Raw genomic sequence first — 23936 nt, forward strand, 5'->3', positions numbered from 1 at the left:
AAATCATCTTGCATAGGACACCACAAATAGGTTGAACTCGATGGACAATTGTCTTTTTTCAACCTCAGATACTATGTTACTATGTCATCCCCCCCCCCCCCACCACCCCCACCCCGTTTTCTCACGTCATATTGGGGGCCACTACAGCACTCTGGCTGCTGTGGGGCTGCTCCCATCCGCCTCTGTGCACTGAATGGACGCAGCACACATGCATCCCTACATCGGCACCCAACTGCTGCACAGTCTGCAGAACAGCAGCTCAGACAGCGTGTCCCCAAAACTCCCACCTGCCCGCAGAACACTGCGGTTGGAAGGTATGGTCTCTGTAATACTGTAAACGGGACCCTGCTCAGGTGACCTGGGTTACCTGGGTCGCTACCTGGGTTGGATTCTTGGTCATTGGACCCACAGGATTTTTTTCCACTGAGCCATGACCCGGGTTATCATGGCAATAACACGTGTTTTTGCAGCAGTGGAAAAGGGGTATAAGATTGAGAATTATCAGACAGCAACTACTTGCCTTCTCAAAGGTTTAGTATGTGTCTCATGGTGGATTCCTTTCTTGCTGGATTCCTGTTCAGTTGCTGGATCTCTGGGGGACATTTACTAAGCAGTGATAAGAGTGGAGAAGTGAGCCAGTGGAGAAGTTGCCCATGGCAACCAATCAGCACTCAAGTAACATCTATAATTTGCATACTATAAAATTGTACAGAACTGCTGATTGGTTGATGGGGCAACTTCTCCACTGGCTCACTTCTCCGTTCTTATCACTGCTTAGTAAATGTCCCCCTCTGTCTCTTATGCTTATCTGTTACCAGTGTTCACTTCCTGTCTATTCCGGGGCATATCTCCTAATCAGACCTCACAAGAACAATGAAGAGAAATGTAGAGCACAGCTGCAGTGTACAATGATGTGGTTTACATCAGGCCAACTATAACAAATCAAACACAACGATTGGTTAAGTGTTCAGAGCTCTTTCTAGAGTAGTGCTGTATGTACCCCAACACTTTAGAGAAAGCCTGACGTCCCTGACAGCCAATCAGGATATGGAAAGGGAGGGTATTGTACTGGTATATCTTAAAGTGCCCAAGCTCCTGTCACTGCAACCCATGCCTCATTGTACCATTGTCCCCAAATATGTGTAATGTGTGTACAGAATACATTTATATTATTTAATAGGACTGATTCAGTTTAGTCATATTTCTGGAGTTGGAAGACATTTTATGATTTATTTTTCTCCATTTCTTTCAGGACCTGGCACCTTACCTTCCAAGTGTCATTCCTGGACTTAAGGCATCTCTGATAGACCCTGTTCCTGAAGTAAGTCTCTTATCACATATGCTCCTCATGATTATAAATGCTTTGACAAAATGTTCTGGTATTTTCAGAAGTAGGCCTATCTTATCAACATTCAAATTTGTTTTTTATGTGTGTAGGTTCGCACGGTCTCTGCTAAGGCATTGGGTGCAATGGTAAAGGGAACAGGAGAGTCCTGCTTCCAGGATTTACTGCCGTGGTTGATGGACACGTTAGCATCTGATTACAGCTCAGTGGATCGTTCTGGTGCTGCTCAAGGTAAGAATTGTGCAGAAAATATTTTTATGGTCAACACAATCGGTGGGATGTAATGGAGTCTGAGATCCCTGGAGGTGCGGGATGCCCGGCAATCTCTGGGCAATCACTTACAATGCATGGTTTTGCCTTGTAAGTGTTTGCTTCTTCAAAAAAAATGTCCAAGATTGACCGGCATCCCGCACCTCCGGCACTCTCTGACTAAATTACATCCCGCTGAATGTGTGCAGTACTAAGATTTTGCTGCCTTCCTTCACAGGTCTCTCAGAAGTCATGGCTGGTCTAGGTGTGGAGAAACTGGAAAAGCTGATGCCAGACATTGTAGCAACAGCCAGCAAAGTGGACATTGCTCCCCATGTCCGTGATGGTTACATTATGATGTTCATCTATCTGCCAATCACTTTCGGTGACAAATTAACACCTTATGTTGGGCCAATCATACCCTGTATTCTGAAGGTAAAACATTATGTATATTGTTATCTTGATATGAAATGTATCTGTAGTTGTTGGACACAGAAAGGACATTATTTTGTACCTAGTAGGAGCTAAGGTACTAGATGAAAACTCCTATCCTGGTCTTCACAGTTTTTTATTTTATTTAGAAAGCATTAAATAATGTGTGAGCACAAGAATGTTTCTTTTATTTTATTTTTATATTTTCATTTTATTTTAATCTCTTTCATTTATTTAATTGCTTTGTAGCAGTTCCGAGCTAGTGTTCTTTTGTGGTACCTCCTTGTAGAACTGTTCTCCGCTGTCTCTTGTGGTGCCTCAACTTTCCCAAGCAGTAGCAGAGGCTTGTAAATGTCCCTTTTTAGCCAGTTGTGCACAACATGTTACCTCCTTGCCCATACCTCTGTCCATGGTCTCAGCCAGGGGTTCTACAGGGCACACCAGTTGGAGGGGTGATAAGATCATCACTGCAACCCCTGTAACATTTAGTTCTCCCACCCCAGTCACAACAGTGTCACAAGCAAGGAGGACCCCTACTTATTCAAAGGTAGTGGGATTGGGCAAATACTTGATAGCACACCCTGTGGTGACCCCAAGATAGAAACTTCTAGGAGAAGACATCAGATAGTATAGAGAAACAGTGCTGCAAATATCTATGGGGCATTCTGTAGATAAATACACCTGCCTGAATACTACAGCACTTTTTGCCTTTGGGTCACCTTGGTTAGTTTTTGTTTTTCACTCAAGCTAGGTACTGCATGACTGTTCCTTGTATGCAGTATGCTGACCTGTTACCATTTATTACTTTGCTTTTGAGAGACCATTCTTAGTAGTTATTATGCCACAACAGGATTACCAGTTCCTTTGGGGTTAAGATTACCAGAGGATTTTAACTTGCTGCCATGTTTACACAGAGAAGCCTACCTAGAAATCTGTTTTTTTTTTCCCCTTTCTACATTGCTCTTCTTGTTCTTTTCATTTTCTTTGATTGCCCTGTCTATTATAATGATGATGATATTATTAAGTATCTTCTGTTTCTAAGGCACCACAAAAGTTATATAGTACCATGCCCAATATATACAGATAAAGACAATAAGCAAATTGACATAGATACATAATGACAAATAAATAGAAGAGCGTGCCCTACTTGCAAGAGCTTGATATTCTAAAGTGCAGTTGGGGAACACAGAGCAGTAGGGCACGTAATTTGGAGAATTAGAAAGCGGTGTGGTAGGCTTCAGTGAAAAGGTGAATCTTTAGTGCACGTTTAAGGGCTGGTGGTAAGGTGAAAGTATGATTGAGTGAGGGCATTCCAGAGGATGGAACACAGGAGATGGCCTGAAGGCAGGAGTGAAAGAGAGTGATCAGATAGGAGAGGAAGCGGATACAGCTGAACTTTCTGCTCAGCCAACAAATTCTTCCTCGTCTGATGGGAGATGAGTTTGGAGAAGTAGTGGAGGGCTTTGTAAGTGATCTAAAGCAGGGGTGGGGAACCTCAGGCCCGCGGGCCGTATAAGGCCCACAAAGCCAATTGATCCGGCCCTCCCAGGCTCACCTGACCAAGGGAGATGCCGGGCGCCCACTGAGATTTTGTTACTAGCGGGTGCCTGGCTTCTTCCCCTCAGCAGCTCACTCCTGAGCTCCGGCTCTGGCAGTGTGCGTGTGTGCCTGTGCAGTGCTATGGGAGAGATGTCATGACGTCTCTCCCATAGTTCTGAGGAGCGGGCAGCCAGGCAGAGGGCAAGGGTCCGGAAGCAGGAGCGGGGCTGGTAAGTATTGTGTTTTTTCTTTAAGTGTGTGTGTGTGTGTGTGTGTGTGTGTGTGTGTGTGTGTGTGTGTGTGTGTGTAAGCGGTGCTACTAGGGGTCATATCTAATGGGGGCAGGCTAATTTTTAAGTTGATAATTTTTGTATGGCCCCCGAAGGATTTTATAAATATCCAAATGGCCCTTGGTGGAAAAAAGGTTCCCCACCCCTGATCTAAAGGATCAGCAGAGATGGAAAGGCGAATGAGAAATATAAACCCACTGTCTGTGCTCCTCCGCAGCCTTGAAGTAATTGATATATCACCGCCCATTTATTTTTTTATTTATTTTACCCCACAGAGACAAATATAAATATATCTTTGTTATTTCAGGCCCTGGCAGATGAAAATGAATTTGTACGTGACACAGCCCTACGTGCAGGCCAGAGAATAATCACCATGTATGCTGAGACTGCAATTGCACTCCTGCTGCCACAGCTGGAACAGGGCTTATTTGATGATCTTTGGAGAATAAGGTATCTTTACTCCGCCACAGCTTATATTAATGTTATGGTCTCTTGAAACTGTAAAATCTGTTATTTTACTTATGAACTTTTTATTATGTTTTTACAAAAAGAGTGACAATAGATGGGTGAACAAACCTAGGAAATACTTAGCAGCTGTTACCCAATTCAGTGTCCAATATTAACAAAATGCCTTCCTATAATACCCAATCTTAGAAATCACACATGACATTGCATACATATAGATTGGGCTGCAATCACTGAAATGTTTAGGCTATACCAGCCTTTTAAATATACTTCTCTTTCACTTAGTCATGTATGTAGGTGGTAATGATGGGGTGACAGTGTCACTGATTTTGGGGGCATGTGGTAAACGCCTTTAATGCTCTTCCTAAGGCAGGAGTCGAATATTGATCATTAGTGGTCTCCAATTCAAAACATTTCTATAGCTTTGTCATGACAGAAAGTTTGGGGGAAAATAATATAGTACTAGGGGTGCAATAAGTTTCCAGATGCACAAAAAGTATTATATTTACAAACGAAGCGAACATCACTTTTTCAAAGTGTTTGGCAGAGGAGTCTATGCAAAGCAGCATGCGCTCCGCTCAAACCACTTGGTGAAGCAGCTTGGACCAGTGTGAAGTTATGTCTTCTACATGCCGAATGAAGGTCTCCACTGCAGCTTCCAGTGACTCAAAACTAATCCCACACATCTTGTGCTTTCTTTGTGGGAACACAAAAAGTCACAGGGGGCCAGTTCTGGACTGTATGGCGGATGACCAAGCTCCTGGATACCTTCATGAGCCAGAGAATTCACCACTTTCCTGGACTTGTGGGCAGGTGCATGGTTGTGATGGAAAAGAGCAAGTTCTTAGACGGCACATGGAAGTGGCTTCCAGCACCTGCAGGCATTAGTTAGCATACCAGTCCCCCAGTGACGGTGCGCTGCTGCGTGAGTGGTATGGTAGCTACATGAACGGTCTTGGCCACTAACACAGCCACCATCTGCCTGGCCATGCAGCGCTCCTAATTTTTCAGGGACTGTTCCCGATGGTGAAATTCTGCAAACCACTCAAACACAGAGGTTCAGGAAGGTGCTTCCTCCGCAAAAGCAGCTTGCAGTCGGTCAAAATTCTCCTGCTGAGCCAGACCACTCTTGTAGTCATAGAAGATCATGGCTCTCCAATAGTGTCTGTTGAGCTCCATAATGAGTTAGTAAACATGCTGTCTTCTGTGGTGTGCAGTGCTGCTTATAGACGCTTTTGTGCCTTGACGGTTCTTAAGAACTTTTAGTCAGAGATTGTAGTTGACAACCAGACAGCCAGATTGTGTCTATTCTACTTATGCACTGCACATCCGGAAACTTATTGCACACCCCTCGTAATTCTAATATCAGTGTGACATTTGTTCCTGTTACTTCCCGATCGGATTAGCAGACTCTCTCTCCATAGAGGGCAGTTCTATACTATGTAGACAAGTGATTGGACACCTTCCCCCGCGTGCAAGCGAAATGGCGTACTCCTGCAGCAGACACATGTTCATGAAGGCATAAAACAGGTACAGATGGAGCCCTCCTCATCTATGTCTTTAATAGGTTTAATCTCCTGCTGTAATGACTTAATCCCCTGCTGTATTATTGTCTCTGTATTGTATTGCATCTGAGAACAATAGATGAAAGGTTTATGCTAATAAACTATGGTGCACCTAGGCGCAGCAGAGAAGCCTAGATGAGCGTGGCTCCATCTGTAGAGTGGCACTGATTAGATAATTTGCTAACAAAATGGCTTGTCAAAAAGCGCTAAGCGAGTTTGAAAAGGGGTTCTTCGTAGGCTGCGCGATGTCATGTTTCCAGGGCAATGCTGAACTGGTATACAGAAAATTTGGTAACCTGGATGGACTGGCCAGCTCAGAGTCCAGATCTTACCCCCACTGAGAACCTCTAGGATGAATAGGAGTGACAGGTGCATTCCAGGCCGATTCAACCTTCTTCAGTGTCACAGATGGCACCTGCACTGAAGGCGGAATGACAAAACATACCTTCTTCTGTTGTCCAGGAAGAGTGTCTGCAGTAATCACTTCACATGGTGGACCTACAAACTACTGACATCAATAAAATCTCAAAGATCTATTTGCTGTCAGTGTCCAATCACTTTTGCCTACATTGTGTAGAATATGTAGAGCAGATGCCCTTTACTTCTTCATCTTCTCTAGTGTTTGGATTGTGTGGGCCAGATCGTATGTACTCGAAGGGAGTTAACTATAAAAAAAAATTATTAATTTTTTTGATCTGTAGGTTTAGCTCTGTTCAACTTCTTGGAGACCTGTTGTTTCATATATCTGGGGTGACAGGAAAGATGACGACAGAGACTGCCTCTGAAGATGATAATTTCGGTACTGCACAGTCCACAAAGGTAAAATACCTTGCCAATCATATTTAACTTAGTTCTAAACCAATATGTTATATCCTAATTCAATCATGGTGTAATGGTTAGCATCACTGCCTCACAGCACTGAGGTCTTGGACCCTAACTGCGTGGAGTTTGTATTCCCCCCCCACCCCTTGCCTGTATGGGTTTCCTTCCACACTCCAGAAATACACTGGCAGGTTAATTGCCTACCCCCAAAAATTAATCCTAGTGTGTATGTGCTATTGTGCCTGTAGTAGGGAACATAGGGCCTAATTCAGACCTGACCGTAGATGTGCTAAATTTAGCACATCTATGATCAGCTTCCCTGACATGCGGGGGGACGCCCAGCACAGGACTAGTCCGCCCGCATGTCAGGCCCTACCCCGCAGCACAAGTACAAAAGCATTGCACAGTGGCGATGCTTTTGTACTTGAAGAGTAGCTCCCAACCAGCACAGCTCCTGCGCTACTCTTCAAGGGAGCTACTCGTTGCTGTCCGGGTCGCAGCGGGTGCATGTGACATCACGCAGCCGCCGCGGCCTGCCCGCCTCCCCACGCGGTCCGGGCACGCCTGCGTTGCCCAGACCGCACCCCTAAAACGGCTGTCTGGCATGCGTAGTTCAGACTTAATCGGCTGCTGTGCGAAAACACACAGCAGCGATCAGGTCTGAATTAGGCCCATAGACTTTAAACTCCACTGAGGCAGGGACTGATGTGAATGGCTATAAATATCTCTGAAGCACAGCAGAATATGTATGCGCTATATAGATAACTGGTAATAATAATAATTATTAATACATAAATAACTTTAGAGGTTTATAGAAAAACCAAATAATTATTAATGCAGAAATTCATATTTTGTTTTCCCTATAAACCTCTAAAGTTTGAAATTCTTTTTCCTGTTTCCTCATTGCTATTTCTTTTTTAGGCCATCATTTCTGCCCTCGGAGCAGAAAGGAGAAACCGTGTCCTAGCTGGATTGTACATGGGCCGGTCAGATACACAGCTAGTTGTGCGCCAGGCTTCTCTTCACGTGTGGAAGATTGTTGTTTCAAACACACCACGCACGCTTAGAGAAATTTTGCCAACACTCTTTACGCTACTGCTGGGTTTTCTAGCCAGCACTTGTGCAGACAAGAGAACGGTAAGAAGCTTGCATGTGTTTAATCTTTGCTGTATAATGGTATAATGTGCTGAAACAGCGTGGTTTGGTCTTTTCTTAGATTGCTGCCAGAACACTTGGAGATCTAGTCCGTAAACTTGGGGAGAAAATCCTTCCAGAAATCATTCCAATTTTGGAGGCTAGTCTCAGGTCTGATAAAAGTGATGAAAGACAGGGTGTGTGTATCGGCTTAAGCGAGATCATGAAATCCACCAGTAGAGACGCTGTAAGTTATACAAAACCAGAACACAACTCTTTCATTGCTTGTTGTTCTTGGTTCTGTCTTTTCTACTATAAACAATATAATATTTTTTGTATCTCTATGGGGGGATTCAATTTACCGCGGCCTGATTAATCCCCAGGGGCTATCCAATTAGCCCCAAAGTCAGCCTGACGCTTGCATTCATACATTATTTCGGGACCTACTGAAAAAATCCCTGATAATTACCCTGTTTTCGAGGCAGTGAAAACACATAGGTCTGTGAACTTATCACAGATTCCATATGTTTTCACCTGAAAACAGGCAATTTCTGGGTGTTAAAAACTGGCTGTAATTTCACAAAAAAATAATAATAGATTGCAGTAGTCCCGTTTTTATCGCCCCCAAAAATATTCGGGCTAATTCAATTCCCCCTTAAATGTGAAAACTTTGAATATTACAGGTGATGTTTTTCTCGGAGTCCCTCGTTCCAACTGTAAGGAAAGCTTTGTGTGATCCGCTTGAGGAAGTCAGAGAGGCGGCAGCCAAAACCTTTGAGCAGTTGCACTCTACTATTGGCCATCAAGCTTTGGAGGATATCCTGCCATATTTACTGGAGCAGCTGGTAATTAGACTTTATTTGCAGCACACTTTATAAGGCCAATATTTTTTTGCAAGGCTTTGTGATGCACATTTACTTATTGAATTAAATCTCTTTGGAGCTTGTAGTTATATTTATTCCATGGAAAATGTGTGATGATTGATGTTAGCATTGGTGTTTATATTAGAGTATGCTTTCACCTGTCAGACTAATCGTGTTATTGACTTGCTGTCCTTCCCTAGGATGATGAAGAGATGTCAGAGTTTGCCTTGGATGGACTGAAACAAGTTATGGCAGTGAAGAGTCGTGTTGTGCTTCCTTATCTTGTTCCTAAGGTTCGTTTCCAGATGAATCTGCTGTAATCGGACCTTGAAGTTAGCAGACAGTTATCCATATTGCATTATTAAGGGTCTTTCACATATTTTTCTGTTTGCAGTTAACACATCCACCTGTGAACACTCGTGTCCTGGCATTCCTTTCATCAGTGGCAGGTGATGCCTTGACAAGACACCTGAATGTCATTCTTCCTGCTGTTATGTCTGCATTAAAAGCACATCTGGGAACAGAGAATGAGCAAGCGGTAAGGAGATACATAGACTAGTCAGACTGTTGTTTTGTAATGTCTGTAACAATATCTTTATCTTGTACTAGTCTACTAGTTGTTGTATTGATTGGTATAGCTTGCCAATTCTCCCCCTTCTCTTCCCGTTTCTCTGGTAAAACACCTTGGCAGTGATAATGTAGTAGCATTACACAGGCATTCTACTGAAGCACCATGTATCCAACTGGCCTGGTAGAATGAGCAATAATCCGCAATAAGGCAGATGGACTTTATATATCTCTGTCTAATTGAAACCCTTACATATGGAGCAATGGAAGGTCTTGAAGCAAAAATTCTGTAAGGAATTAGTCCTGCCATATATTTATTCAGTATGTCTTTAAATAGCATCATAGCATTTTAAATAGCACCTTCTACAACGCCTTAGAGCAGGCATGTCCAAACTGCGGCCCTCCAGCTGTTGTGAAACTACATATCCCAGCATGCCCTGACACAGTTTTACTGTCAGAGAATGCTAAAGCTGTGTCAGGGCATGCTGGGATGTGTAGTTTCTCAACAGCTGGAGGGCCGCAGTTTGGACATGCCTGCCTTAGAGTTTTGAACAAACACAGTAGTAAAACAGTATTACGAGACAAAGAGGTAAGAGTGCCCTGCTTGCAAGCTTATATCAGGACAATTGGAGTTTGACACATGATGTGCTATATTGGTGTAGTCAGATTTCAGTGAGAAAAATGCTTAGTGTGGCTACAGATCCATTCACATAGCAAGTAGTGACAGAATGCATTTAATCTCCCTTTTCCGTGACATGCTCGACTATCCCAAAAATAGCACACACCATCTGGTGTAAATGACATCCAGGAACTGCTCAGCACAAAAGATTAGACATTAGCAATGGTGTGAACACACAGAACCTTTCTTTGCCACAGAAATCCAATGAGAAAAGCTACCTACAAAGACAAATTCGGTAAAGACTGGAAGTAGAAAATGTAAACTTAAATATCCTGAAAAATAGATGAAGGTTTCATAACTGATAATAGATCAATTATACCCTGCACTGGACTTATATGGATATATGTTAATTGGCAGCAAATTACAGACAAGGATAAACTCAAAACCTCAGAGAGATAGTACAGAATTGGGGTGTTTTGCAATTGCGCTTGAAATAATGTGAGCAGCAAAAATGATGTAAAATTACATAAATTTATTTGTAACAACAAGGGTGGTTGTACTAGAAGTGTAAACTGTCAATCACGTGACTACAAGCTCTGGAACCAGGAAGTAGGATCCACAGCAGCTGCTGCAGGATGAGCAGTACAGTGAGGTGGAAACGGACGCCGGGAGTAAACTACAGAAGATGGAGGTAAGGCTCTGTAAGAGGGGGAAAGGCACAACGGACAGTCCCAGTGGGTCTCAAAGTTAGCGGTTTCCCCCCCCCCAGAGACTAGTGCCGCATCCTAGCGTTCTGGTTACCAGGGAGCATCGTGTTAACACGGTTATCCTCTGGTGTTCCAGATGCCAGTGAGAGAGCGGCCGGTCCGGAGCCCCATTGCCTACATCTCTGTATTTCTCTTTCATCCATCTGGGGGAAGCTGCGCCGTTACTTGTGGGTTAGAGGTGTGTGGTTGTGGAGTTTGGCACAGAACTATTAAAACCCTGACTCCTCCCCCCTCTAACCCCTCCCATCTCCTTCCTGCCTAGCCAGCACCTCAGTTTTAGTTTTGTGCCTGTGGAGTACAGACACAGATTTTTTTTTTCTCTCTGAAGATTTTAGTTAGGTGTTTTATTATTTTATTGTTGGAGTGCCTAGTCCCTGTATACAGGTGACAGGTACTACTAGAGTGGAGTTAGATAAGAGTTCCCACTCTATTCTGCCGCTGGAGGCCACCACACTTCGGTCACTGGGGCTTGATTCCTGCTTTATATAAGAAGAAGTCGGCAGTGAGGAGGCACAGGATAGACACAATCTGTCTCTGACAGTATTGGTCTATCCTTCATATATATATTTTCATATATTTCATATATATATTGCCCCCTTTTTTCTTGTGTGTCCTCCCCTGTTACATTCCCCCCCCCTTCCCTTCCTCCCCTTCCCCCGGAGATGAGCCGGTGGTACACAGTAGCGAGGGCTTTACTGATCCCTGCTACTGGTGTACTAGTTAGTCCGGAGTCCGGGAGAGTGGTGAGTCACTCCCTGGGGGACCGCTTGGGGCCGCTGTATGTAGCGGCGCGCAAGAGCCGGGGACTTCCGGCTACAGCGCGCCTTCTCAGGGCTGACTCGGCGCGTACGTCAGTTAAAGAAGGGACGGATTCCCGCCCTGCATTACCACGTACGCACTCCAGCACAGCGTCTACAGAGCTCCGGGCGCCATCTTCTCCAGAGGCAGTACGGGGGACGCTGTGCAGCACCTGGCTCAGACACTTATTGGGCTCACTACTACTCAAAGTGGGGGTCACCTAACAGCAAGTATACTTTGGGAGCATAGTGTTCTATACTTTTAGTGAGGGTTATCAGTTTAATTTGCACAGTATAACTCACTATATTCTTTCAATATAAATTGCACAGTATAATTCACAGTACTGTTCACTTCTCTACTGGGTTTATAGTTCGTTTGTAGTACATTGTTATTTAAAAAAAAAAAAAAAGTTTCATTATGACCAGTAAGCCAGACAAATCTACAAAGGGGAAGACATCCTCGGTGGTTTATTTTTCATGCTCACATTGTGGGTCAAAGCTAGCTAAGGGTAGCGCGGACGCGGGTACCCTATTTACTGCATGCTCTGGTGCATCGGTGGCGGACCAGCAGGGAGGTTCCGCGGATCAGTCTATGCCTCCTTGGGCCAGGAACATGGTAGATGCCATTTCAGAATTACGTCAGTCCAGATCGGAGGCTGGTTCCGGTCAGAATACGGGGGAACCTCTCTGGGCTCAGAATATGGGCAAGTGTCTTGCTGATTTAACTCCATCTCTAAACAAATTTTTAAACTCTGCCGGCAGTTCTTCTGCTACAAAACGGCCACAGCCGTTGCCCGCTATAAATTTCCCGGGGGAGGAGTTGGAGACATCCCCATTGGAGGATGGGGAAGTAGACCCAGAGTGGGACGAAGTTTCGGCCTGGGAAGATGAGGAATTTTCTACTAGCTCAGTTGTTAGATTGCTGATAGAAGCCATCCGTCAGACTCTTAATATTCAGGATGCGGAACTGGCAGAGACTTCCTCTGGTTTTTTCAAACGACAGAAAAGACAGGTTACTGCCTTCCCTTCTTACTCTCATTTTGCGGATATTTTAAAGGAACCCTGGCTTAAGCCGGATTCTCGTTTCCAGGCCCCTAAGAAATTGAAATTTCTCTATCCTTTTACAGAGGAGGATACAAAATTTTGGGAAACGGCCCCAAAGGTAGACACCCCTATTTCACATTTAGCAAAAGCTACGGTTATTCCTTCTGTACAGTCTGTGACGTTGAAGGATCCCACAGATAGGAAGCTTGAAGCAATACTTAAATCTATGTTTTCCTTATCAGGTGTTTCTCTTCGCCCAAATCTAGCTGGCGCTTGGGTCCTCAAGGCTGCGGATGACTGGCTAGCACAGGTCTGGAATGCAGTCTGACGATCCATCGGAAGCCATTCAGTTAGCAGGACAGATTTCGGAGGCTCTTACTTATGTGGGTGAGGCCTTGTTAGATTCGGCTGCGCTACAATCCCGTATTTCTGCCTTGACCGTGACAGCAAGACGGTCTCTTTGGCTTTGGGTTTGGAATGCCGATTCTGACTCAAAACAGACCTTGACGGCGGTGCCCTTTGAAGGTGAGTTTCTCTTTGGGTCAGAATTAAAGAAGATTATTTCCAATACTACTAAGAAAGAGCCCTTTTCTTCCAGTTGCTCCTCAGAAACCGAAGACTACAAGGCTTCGGTCCTTTCGTACACAGGGCAGAGGTAATTCCCATTCCTTTCGTGCTTTCTCCAGGTACCCACGAAGAGGGACATTCAGAGGTAGAGGAACACAGGCAACTCGTAGACCAGCAAGTAAACCTGCCGACAAACCTACTGCATGACGGTTCACGATCGCCGGAGGGATCAATGACGGTTGGAGCTCGGTTACTACAGTTCAAAGAGGTATGGCTTCTGTCGAACCCAGATCGCTGGGTGATGGGGGTCATATCCAGGGGATATATGTTAGATCTCGAGGAACCAGTCCCATATCGTCTGTTCGTCACTCCTCTTCCGAGCGATCCCTCCAGACGTTGAGCTCTTCTTCATCCAACAGCCACTCTTTTACAGAATGGTGTAATTCTTCCAGTTCCCGCTCAACAGAGAGATCGGGGATTTTACTCGGGTCTTTTTCTCGTGGACAAACCGGACGGTTCGTTCCGACCCATTCTGAATCTAAAAGCCCTCAACCCGTATCTCTCAACCCAAAAATTCAAGATGGAATCCATTTGCTCAATAATCGCCGCCATGGAGCCAGGGGAATATTTGGCTTCAATAGACATAAAAGACGCCTACCTACATGTTCCTATTTGGATAGGTCATCAATCTCTTCTGAGATTTGCAGTCGGTCCGTGGCATTTTCAGTTTCAGGCTCTTCCCTTTGGTCTATCCACGGCTCCTCGAGTATTTACAAAAGTCATGGGTCATGTCGTCGCAGTTCTCCGTTGTCAGGGGGTGAACATCACTCCATACTTGGACGATCTGTTGGTCAAGGCCCCATCAGAGGCGATTCTCAATCAGAACCTGCGTCTAACGATGGAGACTGCAGTCATTCGGATGGATAATAAACTTTCCAAAGTCGTCTTTACTCCCTTCCCAGAAAATGATTTTTCTGGGACTTTTATTCGACACCAACAGCCAGAAGGTGTTTCTTCCTACGGACAAGATTCAGGATCTGCAGTCCAGAATCCGGACCCTGTTGCACTTACCGGTAGTGTCGGTCCTCAGATGCATGCAGGTGTTAGGCAAGATGGTGTCTTCCTTCGAGGCAGTCCCATACGCCAGATTTCATGCCCGACCTCTTCAGGCTCAGATTCTCGGCTGTTGGACTCGGATGGATCCACGTCTCGAATTGCAGTTGATCCGATTGTCGGTAAAGACTCGTCAGTCGCTTCACTGCTGGCTTCAAAGTCACAATTTGAGAAAAGGAGCGCCGTTCACGGTTTGGTCTTGGGTGATGGTCACCACGGACGCAAGCCTCAGCGGTTGGGGTGCAGTGTTCCAGACTCATCACTTCTAGGGGCGCTGGAACAGTCACGAGTCGAAATTACAGATCAACATTCTGGAATTGAGGGCAATCCGGTATGCACTCCTTCAGATTCAGACCATGGTACAGGGTCATCCAGTTCGTGTGCAGTCCGACAATGCCACAGCAGTGGCTTACATCAACAAACAGGGAGGAACTCGCAGCTGGTCCGCCATGAGAGAAGTCGCTCAGATTCTCACGTGGGCGGAACGGTGGGTTCCAGTAATATCCGCAATTCACATTCCAGGAGTCGAGAACTGGGAAGCGGATTTTTTGAGTCGTCACACGATTCATCCGGGAGAATGGGAACTTCACCAGGAGGTGTTTCTCTCTCTAGCGGCCCGCTGGGGAATGCCCGACGTAGACCTAATGGCGTCTCGTCTCAACAAGAAGCTTCCTCACTACGGCTCGCGAACTCAGGATCCTCAAGCGTTTCTGATCGATGCTCTAACAGCCCCGTGGCAGTTTCAACTGGGTTACGTGTTTCCGCCAATTCCGCTGATTCCACGTCTACTTCAACGCATTCGGCGAGAAGGTCTCGCAATAATTCTGGTGGCTCTAGATTGGCCGCGCCGACAGTGGTACACTCTTCTGCGCAGCATGATCGTCGGAGACCCCTTTCGTCTCCCCCTGCGACCAGATCTTTTTCTTCAAGGACCTTGTCGCCACCCAGATTTAAGTCGGCTGGCTTTGACGGCTTGGTTCTTGAATCCAACATTTTAAAAGCAAAAGGTCTTTCTCGTTCTGTTGTGCAGACGATGATTCGGGCTAGGAAACCGGTGACTTCTGGCATTTACCATAGGGTATGGCGTATTTACATTGCTTGGTGTGAAAAGCGGGGCTTGACTCCGCATTTGTTTAGACTTCCTCACCTGCTATCTTTCCTTCAAGAGGGCCTCGAGAAGGGTCTGAGGCTTTCTTCACTGAAGGGTCAGGTTTCGGCCTTGTCGGTTCTTTTTCAAAAGAAACTAGCGATCATTCCAAAGGTTCAGACATTCCTTCAAGGAGTACTTCGGATTCAACCACCTTTTGTTCCTCCGGTACCTCCCTGGGATTTAAACTTGGTCCTTACGGCCCTTCAAAAATCTCCATTTGAGCCTTTGGAATCTGTAGAACTACGTTATCTAACACTAAAAGTTGTTTTTCTTTTAGCTATTGCCTCAGCTAGACGAGTGTCTGAGTTGGCGGCCCTTTCTTGCAGGCCAGCCTTGTTCGTGTTTCATGAGAACCGGGTGGTTCTGCGGACTAAGCCTTCTTTCCTTCCAAAGGTTGTTTCAGGATTCCATTTAAATCAGGACATTGTCCTTCCAACATTTACTCCGTCGTCTTCTCCCGGGGAGACCTCCCATTTGGCCCTCCTGGATGTTGTTCGGGCCTTACGTGTTTATTTGTCTCGCACGGAGTCTTTCCGTCGTACGGAGACCTTGTTGGTATGGATAGATGCTCCCAAACGAGGTTGGCCGGCTTCCAAGAACACTGTGGCCCGTTGGGTAACTTCGGCTATCAGACAGGTGTACGTGTCTTCAAATGTTTCGGTTCCTGACTCAATTAGGGCTCATTCGACTAGAGCTGTTGGAGCCTCTTGGGCTGTTCGCGGTGGCGCATCTATTGAGCCAGCTGTGTAGGGCAGCGACCTGGTCGTCGGTCCATACTTTCACAAAGTTTTACCGTTTTCATACTTTTGGTTTGGAGACTGCCTCTGTTGGGCGTCGTATTTTACAGACGGCTATGCCGTCACCGTCTCCCTCCTCTCATTAGCTTGCTTTGGGAAATCCCACAAGTAACGGCGCAGCGTCCCCCAGATGGATGAAAGAGAAATAGGGATTTTTGTTTACTTACCGTAAAATCTCTTTCTCTGATTCCATCTGGGGGACGCTGCGCCGTTACTTGTGGGTTAGAGGTGTGTGGTTGTGGAGTTTGGCACAGAACTATTAAAACCCTGACTCCTCCACCCCCTAACCCCTCCCATCTCCTTCCTGCCTAGCCAGCACCTCAGTTAACGTTTAGCCAAGCCAAAGGAGATAGACCGAAAAAAATTAACCGGTTAAACCAGACAAACCCATGGGAGGGATCGCAGCGTCCCCCAAATGGAATCAGAGAAAGAGGACGCTGCGCCGTTACTTGTGGGTTAGAGGTGTGTGGTTGTGGAGTTTGGCACAGAACTATTAAAACCCTGACTCCTCCACCCCCTAACCCCTCCCATCTCCTTCCTGCCTAGCCAGCACCTCAGTTAACGTTTAGCCAAGCCAAAGGAGATAGACCGAAAAAAATTAACCGGTTAAACCAGACAAACCCATGGGAGGGATCGCAGCGTCCCCCAAATGGAATCAGAGAAAGAGATTTTACGGTAAGTAAACAAAAATCCCTATTTCTCATCCCCCCGCGTGTCCACTAGGGGTACCCCAACCACGTTAATCACTTGATCAATCATCCAGTCCTGGTGGTATCATACACATTTTTATTTTTTTTAAACCATCAAAAAGGATTTATTCGTTACGAACCTGCAACTGTAACCATTCATCTGAAACTGTGCTGTCACTTGGACATTTTGCTACATATATGAGTGTTATATCGGAGAATCTGACTGTATATGATTAACTGTTTGAAATTAAAGAGTATGAGTCCGTATGTTAGTGCATCAGAGCGTGGCATCCCACCTCACTAATAAGCACTCATTTCTGTATCAGAAGGCTGTACATGTTTTTGTCACTGTCTTTTTTTTTCGTTTTTCAACTATTTTCATTGTTTCATCTATTTATCTGTTGTATGGCACCCGTGTTTTTGATTGACAGTTTACACTTCTAGTACAACCACCCTTGTTGTTACAAATACATTTATGTAATTTCTCTGACGTCCTAGTGGATGCTGGGGACTCCGTAAGGACCATGGGGAATAGCGGCTCCGCAGGAGACTGGGCACAAAAGTAAAGCTTTAGAACTACCTGGTGTGCACTGGCTCCTCCCCCTATGACCCTCCTCCAAGCCTCAGTTAGATTTTTGTGCCCGAACGAGAAGGGTGCACACTAGGTGGCTCTCCTGAGCTGCTTAGTGAAAAGTTTAGTTTTAGGTTTTTTATGTTCAGTGAGACCTGCTGGCAACAGGCTCACTGCATCGAGGGACTAAGGGGAGAAGAAGCGAACTCACCTGCGTGCAGAGTGGATTGGGCTTCTTAGGCTACTGGACATTAGCTCCAGAGGGACCGATCACAGGCCCAGCCATGGATAGGTCCCAGAGCCGCGCCGCCGGCCCCCTTACAGAGCTAGAAGACAGAAGAGGTCCGGAAAATCGGCGGCAGAAGACGTCCTGTCTTCAACAAGGTAGCGCACAGCACTGCAGCTGTGCGCCATTGCTCTCAGCACACTTCACACTCCGGTCACTGAGGGTGCAGGGCGCTGGGGGGGGGGCGCCCTGAGACGCAATAAAAAAAAATAAAAAATAAACACCTTGGATGGCAAAAAATGCATCACATATAGCTCCTGGGCTATATGGATGAATTTAACCCCTGCCAGAATACACAGAAAAACGGGAGATAAGGCCGCCGAGAAGGGGGCGGAGCCTATCTCCTCAGCACACTGGCGCCATTTTCCCTCACAGCTCCGTTGGAGGGAAGCTCCCTGGCTCTCCCCTGCAGTCACTACACTACAGAAAGGGTTAAAAAAGAGAGGGGGGCACTAATTATGCGCAGTATTAAAAATACAGCAGCTATAAGGGGAAAAACACTTATATAAGGTTATCCCTGTATATATATATATATAGCGCTCTGGTGTGTGCTGGCAAACTCTCCCTCTGTCTCCCCAAAGGGCTAGTGGGGTCCTGTCCTCTATCAGAGCATTCCCTGTGTGTGTGCTGTGTGTCGGTACGTTTGTGTCGACATGTATGAGGAGAAAAATGATGTGGAGACGGAGCAGATTGCCTGTAATAGTGATGTCACCCCCTAGGGGGTCGACACCTGAGTGGATGAACTGTTGGAAGGAATTACGTGACAGTGTCAGCTCTGTATAAAAGATAGTGGTTGACATGAGACAGCCGGCTGCTCAGCTTGTGCCTGTCCAGACGTCTCATAGGCCGTCAGGGGCTCTAAAGCGCCCGTTACCTCAGATGGCAGATATAGACGCCGACACGGATACTGACTCCAGTGTCGACGGTGAAGAGACAAATGTGACTTCCAGTAGGGCCACACGTTACATGATTGAGGCAATGAAAAATGTTTTACACATTTCTGATAATACGAGTACCACCAAAAAGGGGTATTATGTTCGGTGAGGAAAAACTACCTGCAGTTTTCCTGAATCTGAGAAATTAAATGAGGTGTGTGATGATGTATATCCTTTCCCGCCAGAGGTTAGGGTGCGTTGGGAAACACCCCCTAGGGTGGATAAAGCGCTCACACGCTTGTAAGAACAAGGGCTCTACCCTCTCCTGAGATGGCCGCCCTTAAGGATCCTGCTGATAGAAAGCAGGAGGGTATCCTAAAATGTATTTACACACATACTGGTGTTATACTGCGACCAGCAATCGCCTCAGCCTGGATGTGCAGTGCTGGGTTGGCGTGGTCGGATTCCCTGACTGAAAATATTGATACCCTAGATAGGGACAGTATATTATTGCCTATAGAGCATTTTAAAGGATGCATTTCTATATATGCGTGATGCACAGCGGAATATTTGCCGACTGGCATCAAGTCTAAGTGCGTTGTCCATTTCTGCCAGTAGAGGGTTATGGACACGACAGTGGTCAGGTGATGCGGATTCCAAACGGCATTTGGAAGTATTGCCTTATTAAGGGGAGGAGTTATTTGGGGTCGGTCTTTCAGACCTGGTGGCCACGGCAACAGCTGGGAAATCCACGTTTGTACCCCAGGTCGCCTCTCAACATAAGAAGACGCCGTATTATCAGGCGCAGTCCTTTCGTGGGCAAGCGGGCAAAAGGTTCCTCATTTCTGCCCCGTGACAGAGGGAGAGGAAAAAGGCTGCAGAAATCAGCCAGTTCCCAGGAACAGAAACCCTCTCCCGCCTCTGCCAAGCCCTCAGTATGACGCTGGGGCTTTACAAGCAGAATCAGGCACGGTGGGGGCCCGTCTCAATGAATTTCAGCACGCAGTGGGCTCACTCGCAATTAGACCCCTGGATCCTTCAGGTGATATCTCAGGGGTACAAATTGGAATTCGAGACGTCTCCCCCTCGCCGTTTCCTAAAGTCGGCTTTACCGATGTCTCCCTCTGACAGGGAGGCAGTTTTGGAAGCCATTCACAAGCTGTATTCCCAGCAGGTGATAATCAAGGTACCCCTCCTGCAACAGGGAACGGGGTATTATTCCACACTGTTGTGGTACCGAAGCCGGACGGCTCGGTGAGACCGATTCTAAATCTAAAATCTTGAACACTTACATACGGAGGTTCAAATTCAAGATTGAGTCACTCAGAGCAGTGATTGCGAACCTGGAAGAAGGGGACTACATGATGTCTCGGGACATCAAGGATGCTTACCTTCATGTCCCAATTTACCCTTCTCACCAAGGGTACCTCAGTTTTGTGGTACAGAACTGTCACTATCAGTTTCAGACGCTGCCGTATGGATGGTCCACGGCACCCCGGGTCTTTACCAAGGTAATGGCCGAAATGATGATACTCTTTCGAAGGAAGGGAATTTTAGTTATCCCTTACTTGGACGATTCCCTGATAAGGGTAAGATCCAGGGAACAGTTGGAGGTCGGTGTAGCACTATCTCAGGTAGTGTTGCGGCAGCACGATTGGATTCTCAATATTCCAAAATCGCAGCTGATTCCGACGACTCGTCTTCTGTTCCTAGGGATGATCCTGGACACAGTCCAGAAAAAAGGGGTTTCTCCCGGAGGAGAAAGTCAGGGAGTTATCCGAGCTAGTCGGGAACCTCCTATAACCGAGCCAAGTCTCAGTACATCAATGAAAGGGTTCTGGGAAAAATGGTGGCTTCCTACGAAGCAATCCCATTCGGCAGATTCCACGCAAGAACTTTCCAGTGGGACCTGCTGGACAAATGGTCCGGGTCGCATCTTCAGATGCATCAGCGGATAACCCTGTCACCAAGCACAAGGGTGTCTCTCCTGTGGTGGTTGCAGAGTGCTCATCTTCTAGAGGGCCGCAGATTCGACATTCAGGACTGGGTCCTGGTGACCACGGATGCCAGCCTGCGAGGCTGGGGAGCAGTCACACAGGGAAGGAATTTCCAGAGCTTATGGTCAAGCCTGGAGACATCACTTCACATAAATATCCTGAAGCTAAGGGCCATTTACAATGCTCTAAGCTCAGCATGACCTCTGCTTCAAGGTCACCCGGAGTTGATCCATTCGGACAACATCACGGCAGTCACCCACGTAAACAGACAGGGTGACACAAGAAGCAGGAGGGCAAGGCAGAAGCTGCAAGGATTCTTCGCTGGGCGGAAAATCATGTGATAGCACTGTCAGCAGTATTCATTCCGGGAGTGGACAACTGGGAAGCAGACTTCCTCAGCAGACACGACTCCCACCCGGGAGAGTGGGGACTTCACCCAGAAGTCTTCCACATGTTTATAAAACTCGACAAGTATTGCGCCAGGTCAAGGGACCCTCAGGCAATAGCTGTAGACGCTCTGGTAACACAGTGGGTGTACCAGTCAGTGTATGTGTTCCCTCCTCTGCCTCTCATACCCAAGGTACTGAGAATTATAAGATGGAGAGGAGTAAGCACTATATTCGTGGCTCCGGATTGACCAAGAAGGACCTGGTAACCGGAACTTCAAGAGATGCTCACGGAGGATCCGTGGCCTCTACCTCTAAGAAGGGACCTGCTCCAGCAAGGACCCTGTCTGTTCCAAGACTTACCGCGGCTGCGTTTGACGGCATGGCGGTTGAACGCCGGATCCTGAAGGAGAAAGGCATTCCGGATGAAGTCATTCCTATCCTGATCAAAGCCAGGAAAGATATAACCGCAAAACATTATCACCGCATTTGGCGAAAATATGTTGCGTGGTGCGAGGCCAGTAAGGCCCCGACGGAGGAATTTTCAACTAGGTCGATTCCTACATTTCCTGCAAACAGGAGTGTCTATGGGCCTGAAATGGGGGTCCATTAAGGTTCAAATTTCGGCCCTGTCAATTTTCTTCCAAAAAGAACTAGCTTCAGTCCCTGAAGTTCAGACGTTTGTGAAAGGGGTACTGTATATACAGCCTCCTTTTGTGCCTCCAGTGGCACCTTGGGATCTAAATGTAGTTTTTGGGTTCCAAAAGTCACATTGGTTTGAACCACTTAAATATGTGGAGTTAAAATATCTCACATGGAAAGTGGTCATGCTGTTGGCCCTGGCCTGGGCCAGGTGCGTGTCAGAATTGGCGGCTTTATCCTGTAAAAGCCCGCATCTGATTTTCCATTCGGACAGGGCGGAATTGAGGACTTGTCCTCAGTTTCTCCCTAAGGTGGTTTTCAGCGTTTCACCTGAATCAACCTATTGTGGTGCCTGCGGCTACTAGGGACTTGGAGGACTCCAAGTTGCTAGACGTTGTCAGGGCCCTGGAAATATAGGTTTCCAGGACGGCTGGAGTCAGAAAATCTGACTCGTTGTTTATTCTGTATGCACCCAACAAGCTGGGTGCTCCTGCTTCTAAGCAGACTATTGCTCGTTGGATTTGTAGTACAATTCAGCTTGCACATTCTGTGGCAGGCCTGCCACAGCCAAAATCTGTAAAAGCCCATTCCACAAGGAAGGTGGGCTCATCTTGGGTGGCTGCCCGAGGGGTCTCGGCTTTACAACTTTGCCGAGCAGCTACTTGGTCAGGAGCAAATACGTTTGTAAAATTCTACAAATTTGATACCCTGGCTGAGGAGGACCTGGAGTTCTCTCATTTGGTGCTGCAGAGTCATCCGCACTCTCCCGCCCGTTTGGGAGCTTTGGTATAATCCCCATGGTCCTTACGGAGTCCCCAGCATCCACTAGGACGTCAGAGAAAATAAGAATTTACTTACCGATAATTCTATTTCTCGTAGTCCGTAGTGGATGCTGGGCGCCCATCCCAAGTGCGGATTGTCTGCAATACTGGTACATAGTTATTGTTACCAAAAAAATCGGGTTATTGCTGTAGTGAGCCATCTTTTCTAGAGGCTCCTCTGTTATCATGCGGTTAACTGGGTTTAGATCACAAGTTATATGGTGTGATTGGTGTGGCTGGTATGAGTCTTACCCGGGATTCAAAATCCTTCCTTATTGTGTACGCTCGTCCGGGCACAGTATCCTAACTGAGGCTTGGAGGAGGGTCATAGGGGGAGGAGCCAGTGCACACCAGGTAGTTCTAAAGCTTTACTTTTGTGCCCAGTCTCCTGCGGAGCCGCTATTCCCCATGGTCCTTACGGAGTCCCCAGCATCCACTACGGACTACGAGAAATAGAATTATCGGTAAGTAAATTCTTATTTTTACATCATTTTCATAACTGATAAGTTTCTCCCTGTAAGAGCTTCCTAAGCTCTTTATTCTGACTCCAATTTATCCTCTCAAGTGGATGACAAGTCTATTAACGTCAAAGGGGCGGAAGCCTTTATCAGCGCAGTCAGGCAAGTTCCTAACATTCAGTATAGGGAAGACTGCGGTTTCAAATACTTCTCTTTACGGGGGAGATGTACTAAGCCTTGGAGGGTGATAAAGTAGAGAGAGATAAAGTACCAACCAGTCAGCTCCTAACTCATTTTGCAAACACAGCCTGTAACACGGCAGTTAGGAGTTGATTGGTACTTTATCTCTCTCCAAGGCTTAATACATCTTAGTACTCTCCCCACTGTAGAGTGCAAAAATAAACAGGTGGTCATACTTCCATCTTCTCAACTCTAGGATCTCCTTTGTGAATTCTGGGCTGGTCTTAATTACAATGGGATACCTTGGTTCCCCAGTTTGCCTTAGAAAGAAACCTATTTGGTCAATGCCTAGCTAGTTTTTAAATGCAGTACGTGCTTAAAAAGCCCCATTAAAAGACAGGTCTTCGGCTATTTGACATTGCATCCTTTCTAAGTTGCTAGGGCTGGCCATTGTCTTGATGTAGAAGTCTAATGATGTACATTCATAATAGGTAGCTATTTTTGCTTGTGTTCTAGTCTGTGCTGTGCTCATCCAACAGGAACTAGCAAACTGCCAAGCTGTCATCTTGTCGGTGGAAGACGATGCTGGTCAGAGAATTGTAATTGAAGATTTACTAGAAGCCACCCGCAGCTCTGATGTAGGAATGCGACAAGCTGCTGTTATAATACTGAATATATACTGTGCAAAGACAAAAGCGGACTACTCTGCACATCTCCGGAGCTTGATGTCTGGACTTCTGCGCTTGTTCAATGACACCAGCAGTGTTGTTTTGAACGAAAGCTGGGATGCTTTAAATGCTATTACTAAAGTAAGTGTAACATTATTTTAAGTCTCTTTTCAGCAATGAAATGATCTGCTAATGTATTTGTACATAGCCCTTAAAATGAGTATCTATTTATTTCACC

General features: G+C 46.2%; 1 protein-coding gene across 2 annotated transcripts in view; it reads left to right on the top strand.

Moving 5' to 3' along the window:
- The window catches only part of GCN1 (GCN1 activator of EIF2AK4), a 194420-nt gene that overhangs the window by 144606 nt on the left and 25878 nt on the right, over positions 1 to 23936 (top strand). For both annotated transcript variants that reach the window (XM_063913142.1, XM_063913143.1), the window contains exons 39-49: positions 1253 to 1321; positions 1438 to 1576; positions 1833 to 2029; positions 4163 to 4305; positions 6587 to 6704; positions 7629 to 7844; positions 7924 to 8088; positions 8525 to 8686; positions 8905 to 8997; positions 9099 to 9242; positions 23570 to 23839. In XM_063913142.1, coding sequence (XP_063769212.1) covers positions 1253 to 1321; positions 1438 to 1576; positions 1833 to 2029; positions 4163 to 4305; positions 6587 to 6704; positions 7629 to 7844; positions 7924 to 8088; positions 8525 to 8686; positions 8905 to 8997; positions 9099 to 9242; positions 23570 to 23839 — 1716 coding nt within the window. The remainder of the gene's footprint in view (positions 1 to 1252; positions 1322 to 1437; positions 1577 to 1832; positions 2030 to 4162; positions 4306 to 6586; positions 6705 to 7628; positions 7845 to 7923; positions 8089 to 8524; positions 8687 to 8904; positions 8998 to 9098; positions 9243 to 23569; positions 23840 to 23936) is intronic.

This window comes from Pseudophryne corroboree, chromosome 1 (assembly GCF_028390025.1).
Source record: "Pseudophryne corroboree isolate aPseCor3 chromosome 1, aPseCor3.hap2, whole genome shotgun sequence".
In the NCBI taxonomy this organism is placed as follows: domain Eukaryota; kingdom Metazoa; phylum Chordata; class Amphibia; order Anura; family Myobatrachidae; genus Pseudophryne; species Pseudophryne corroboree.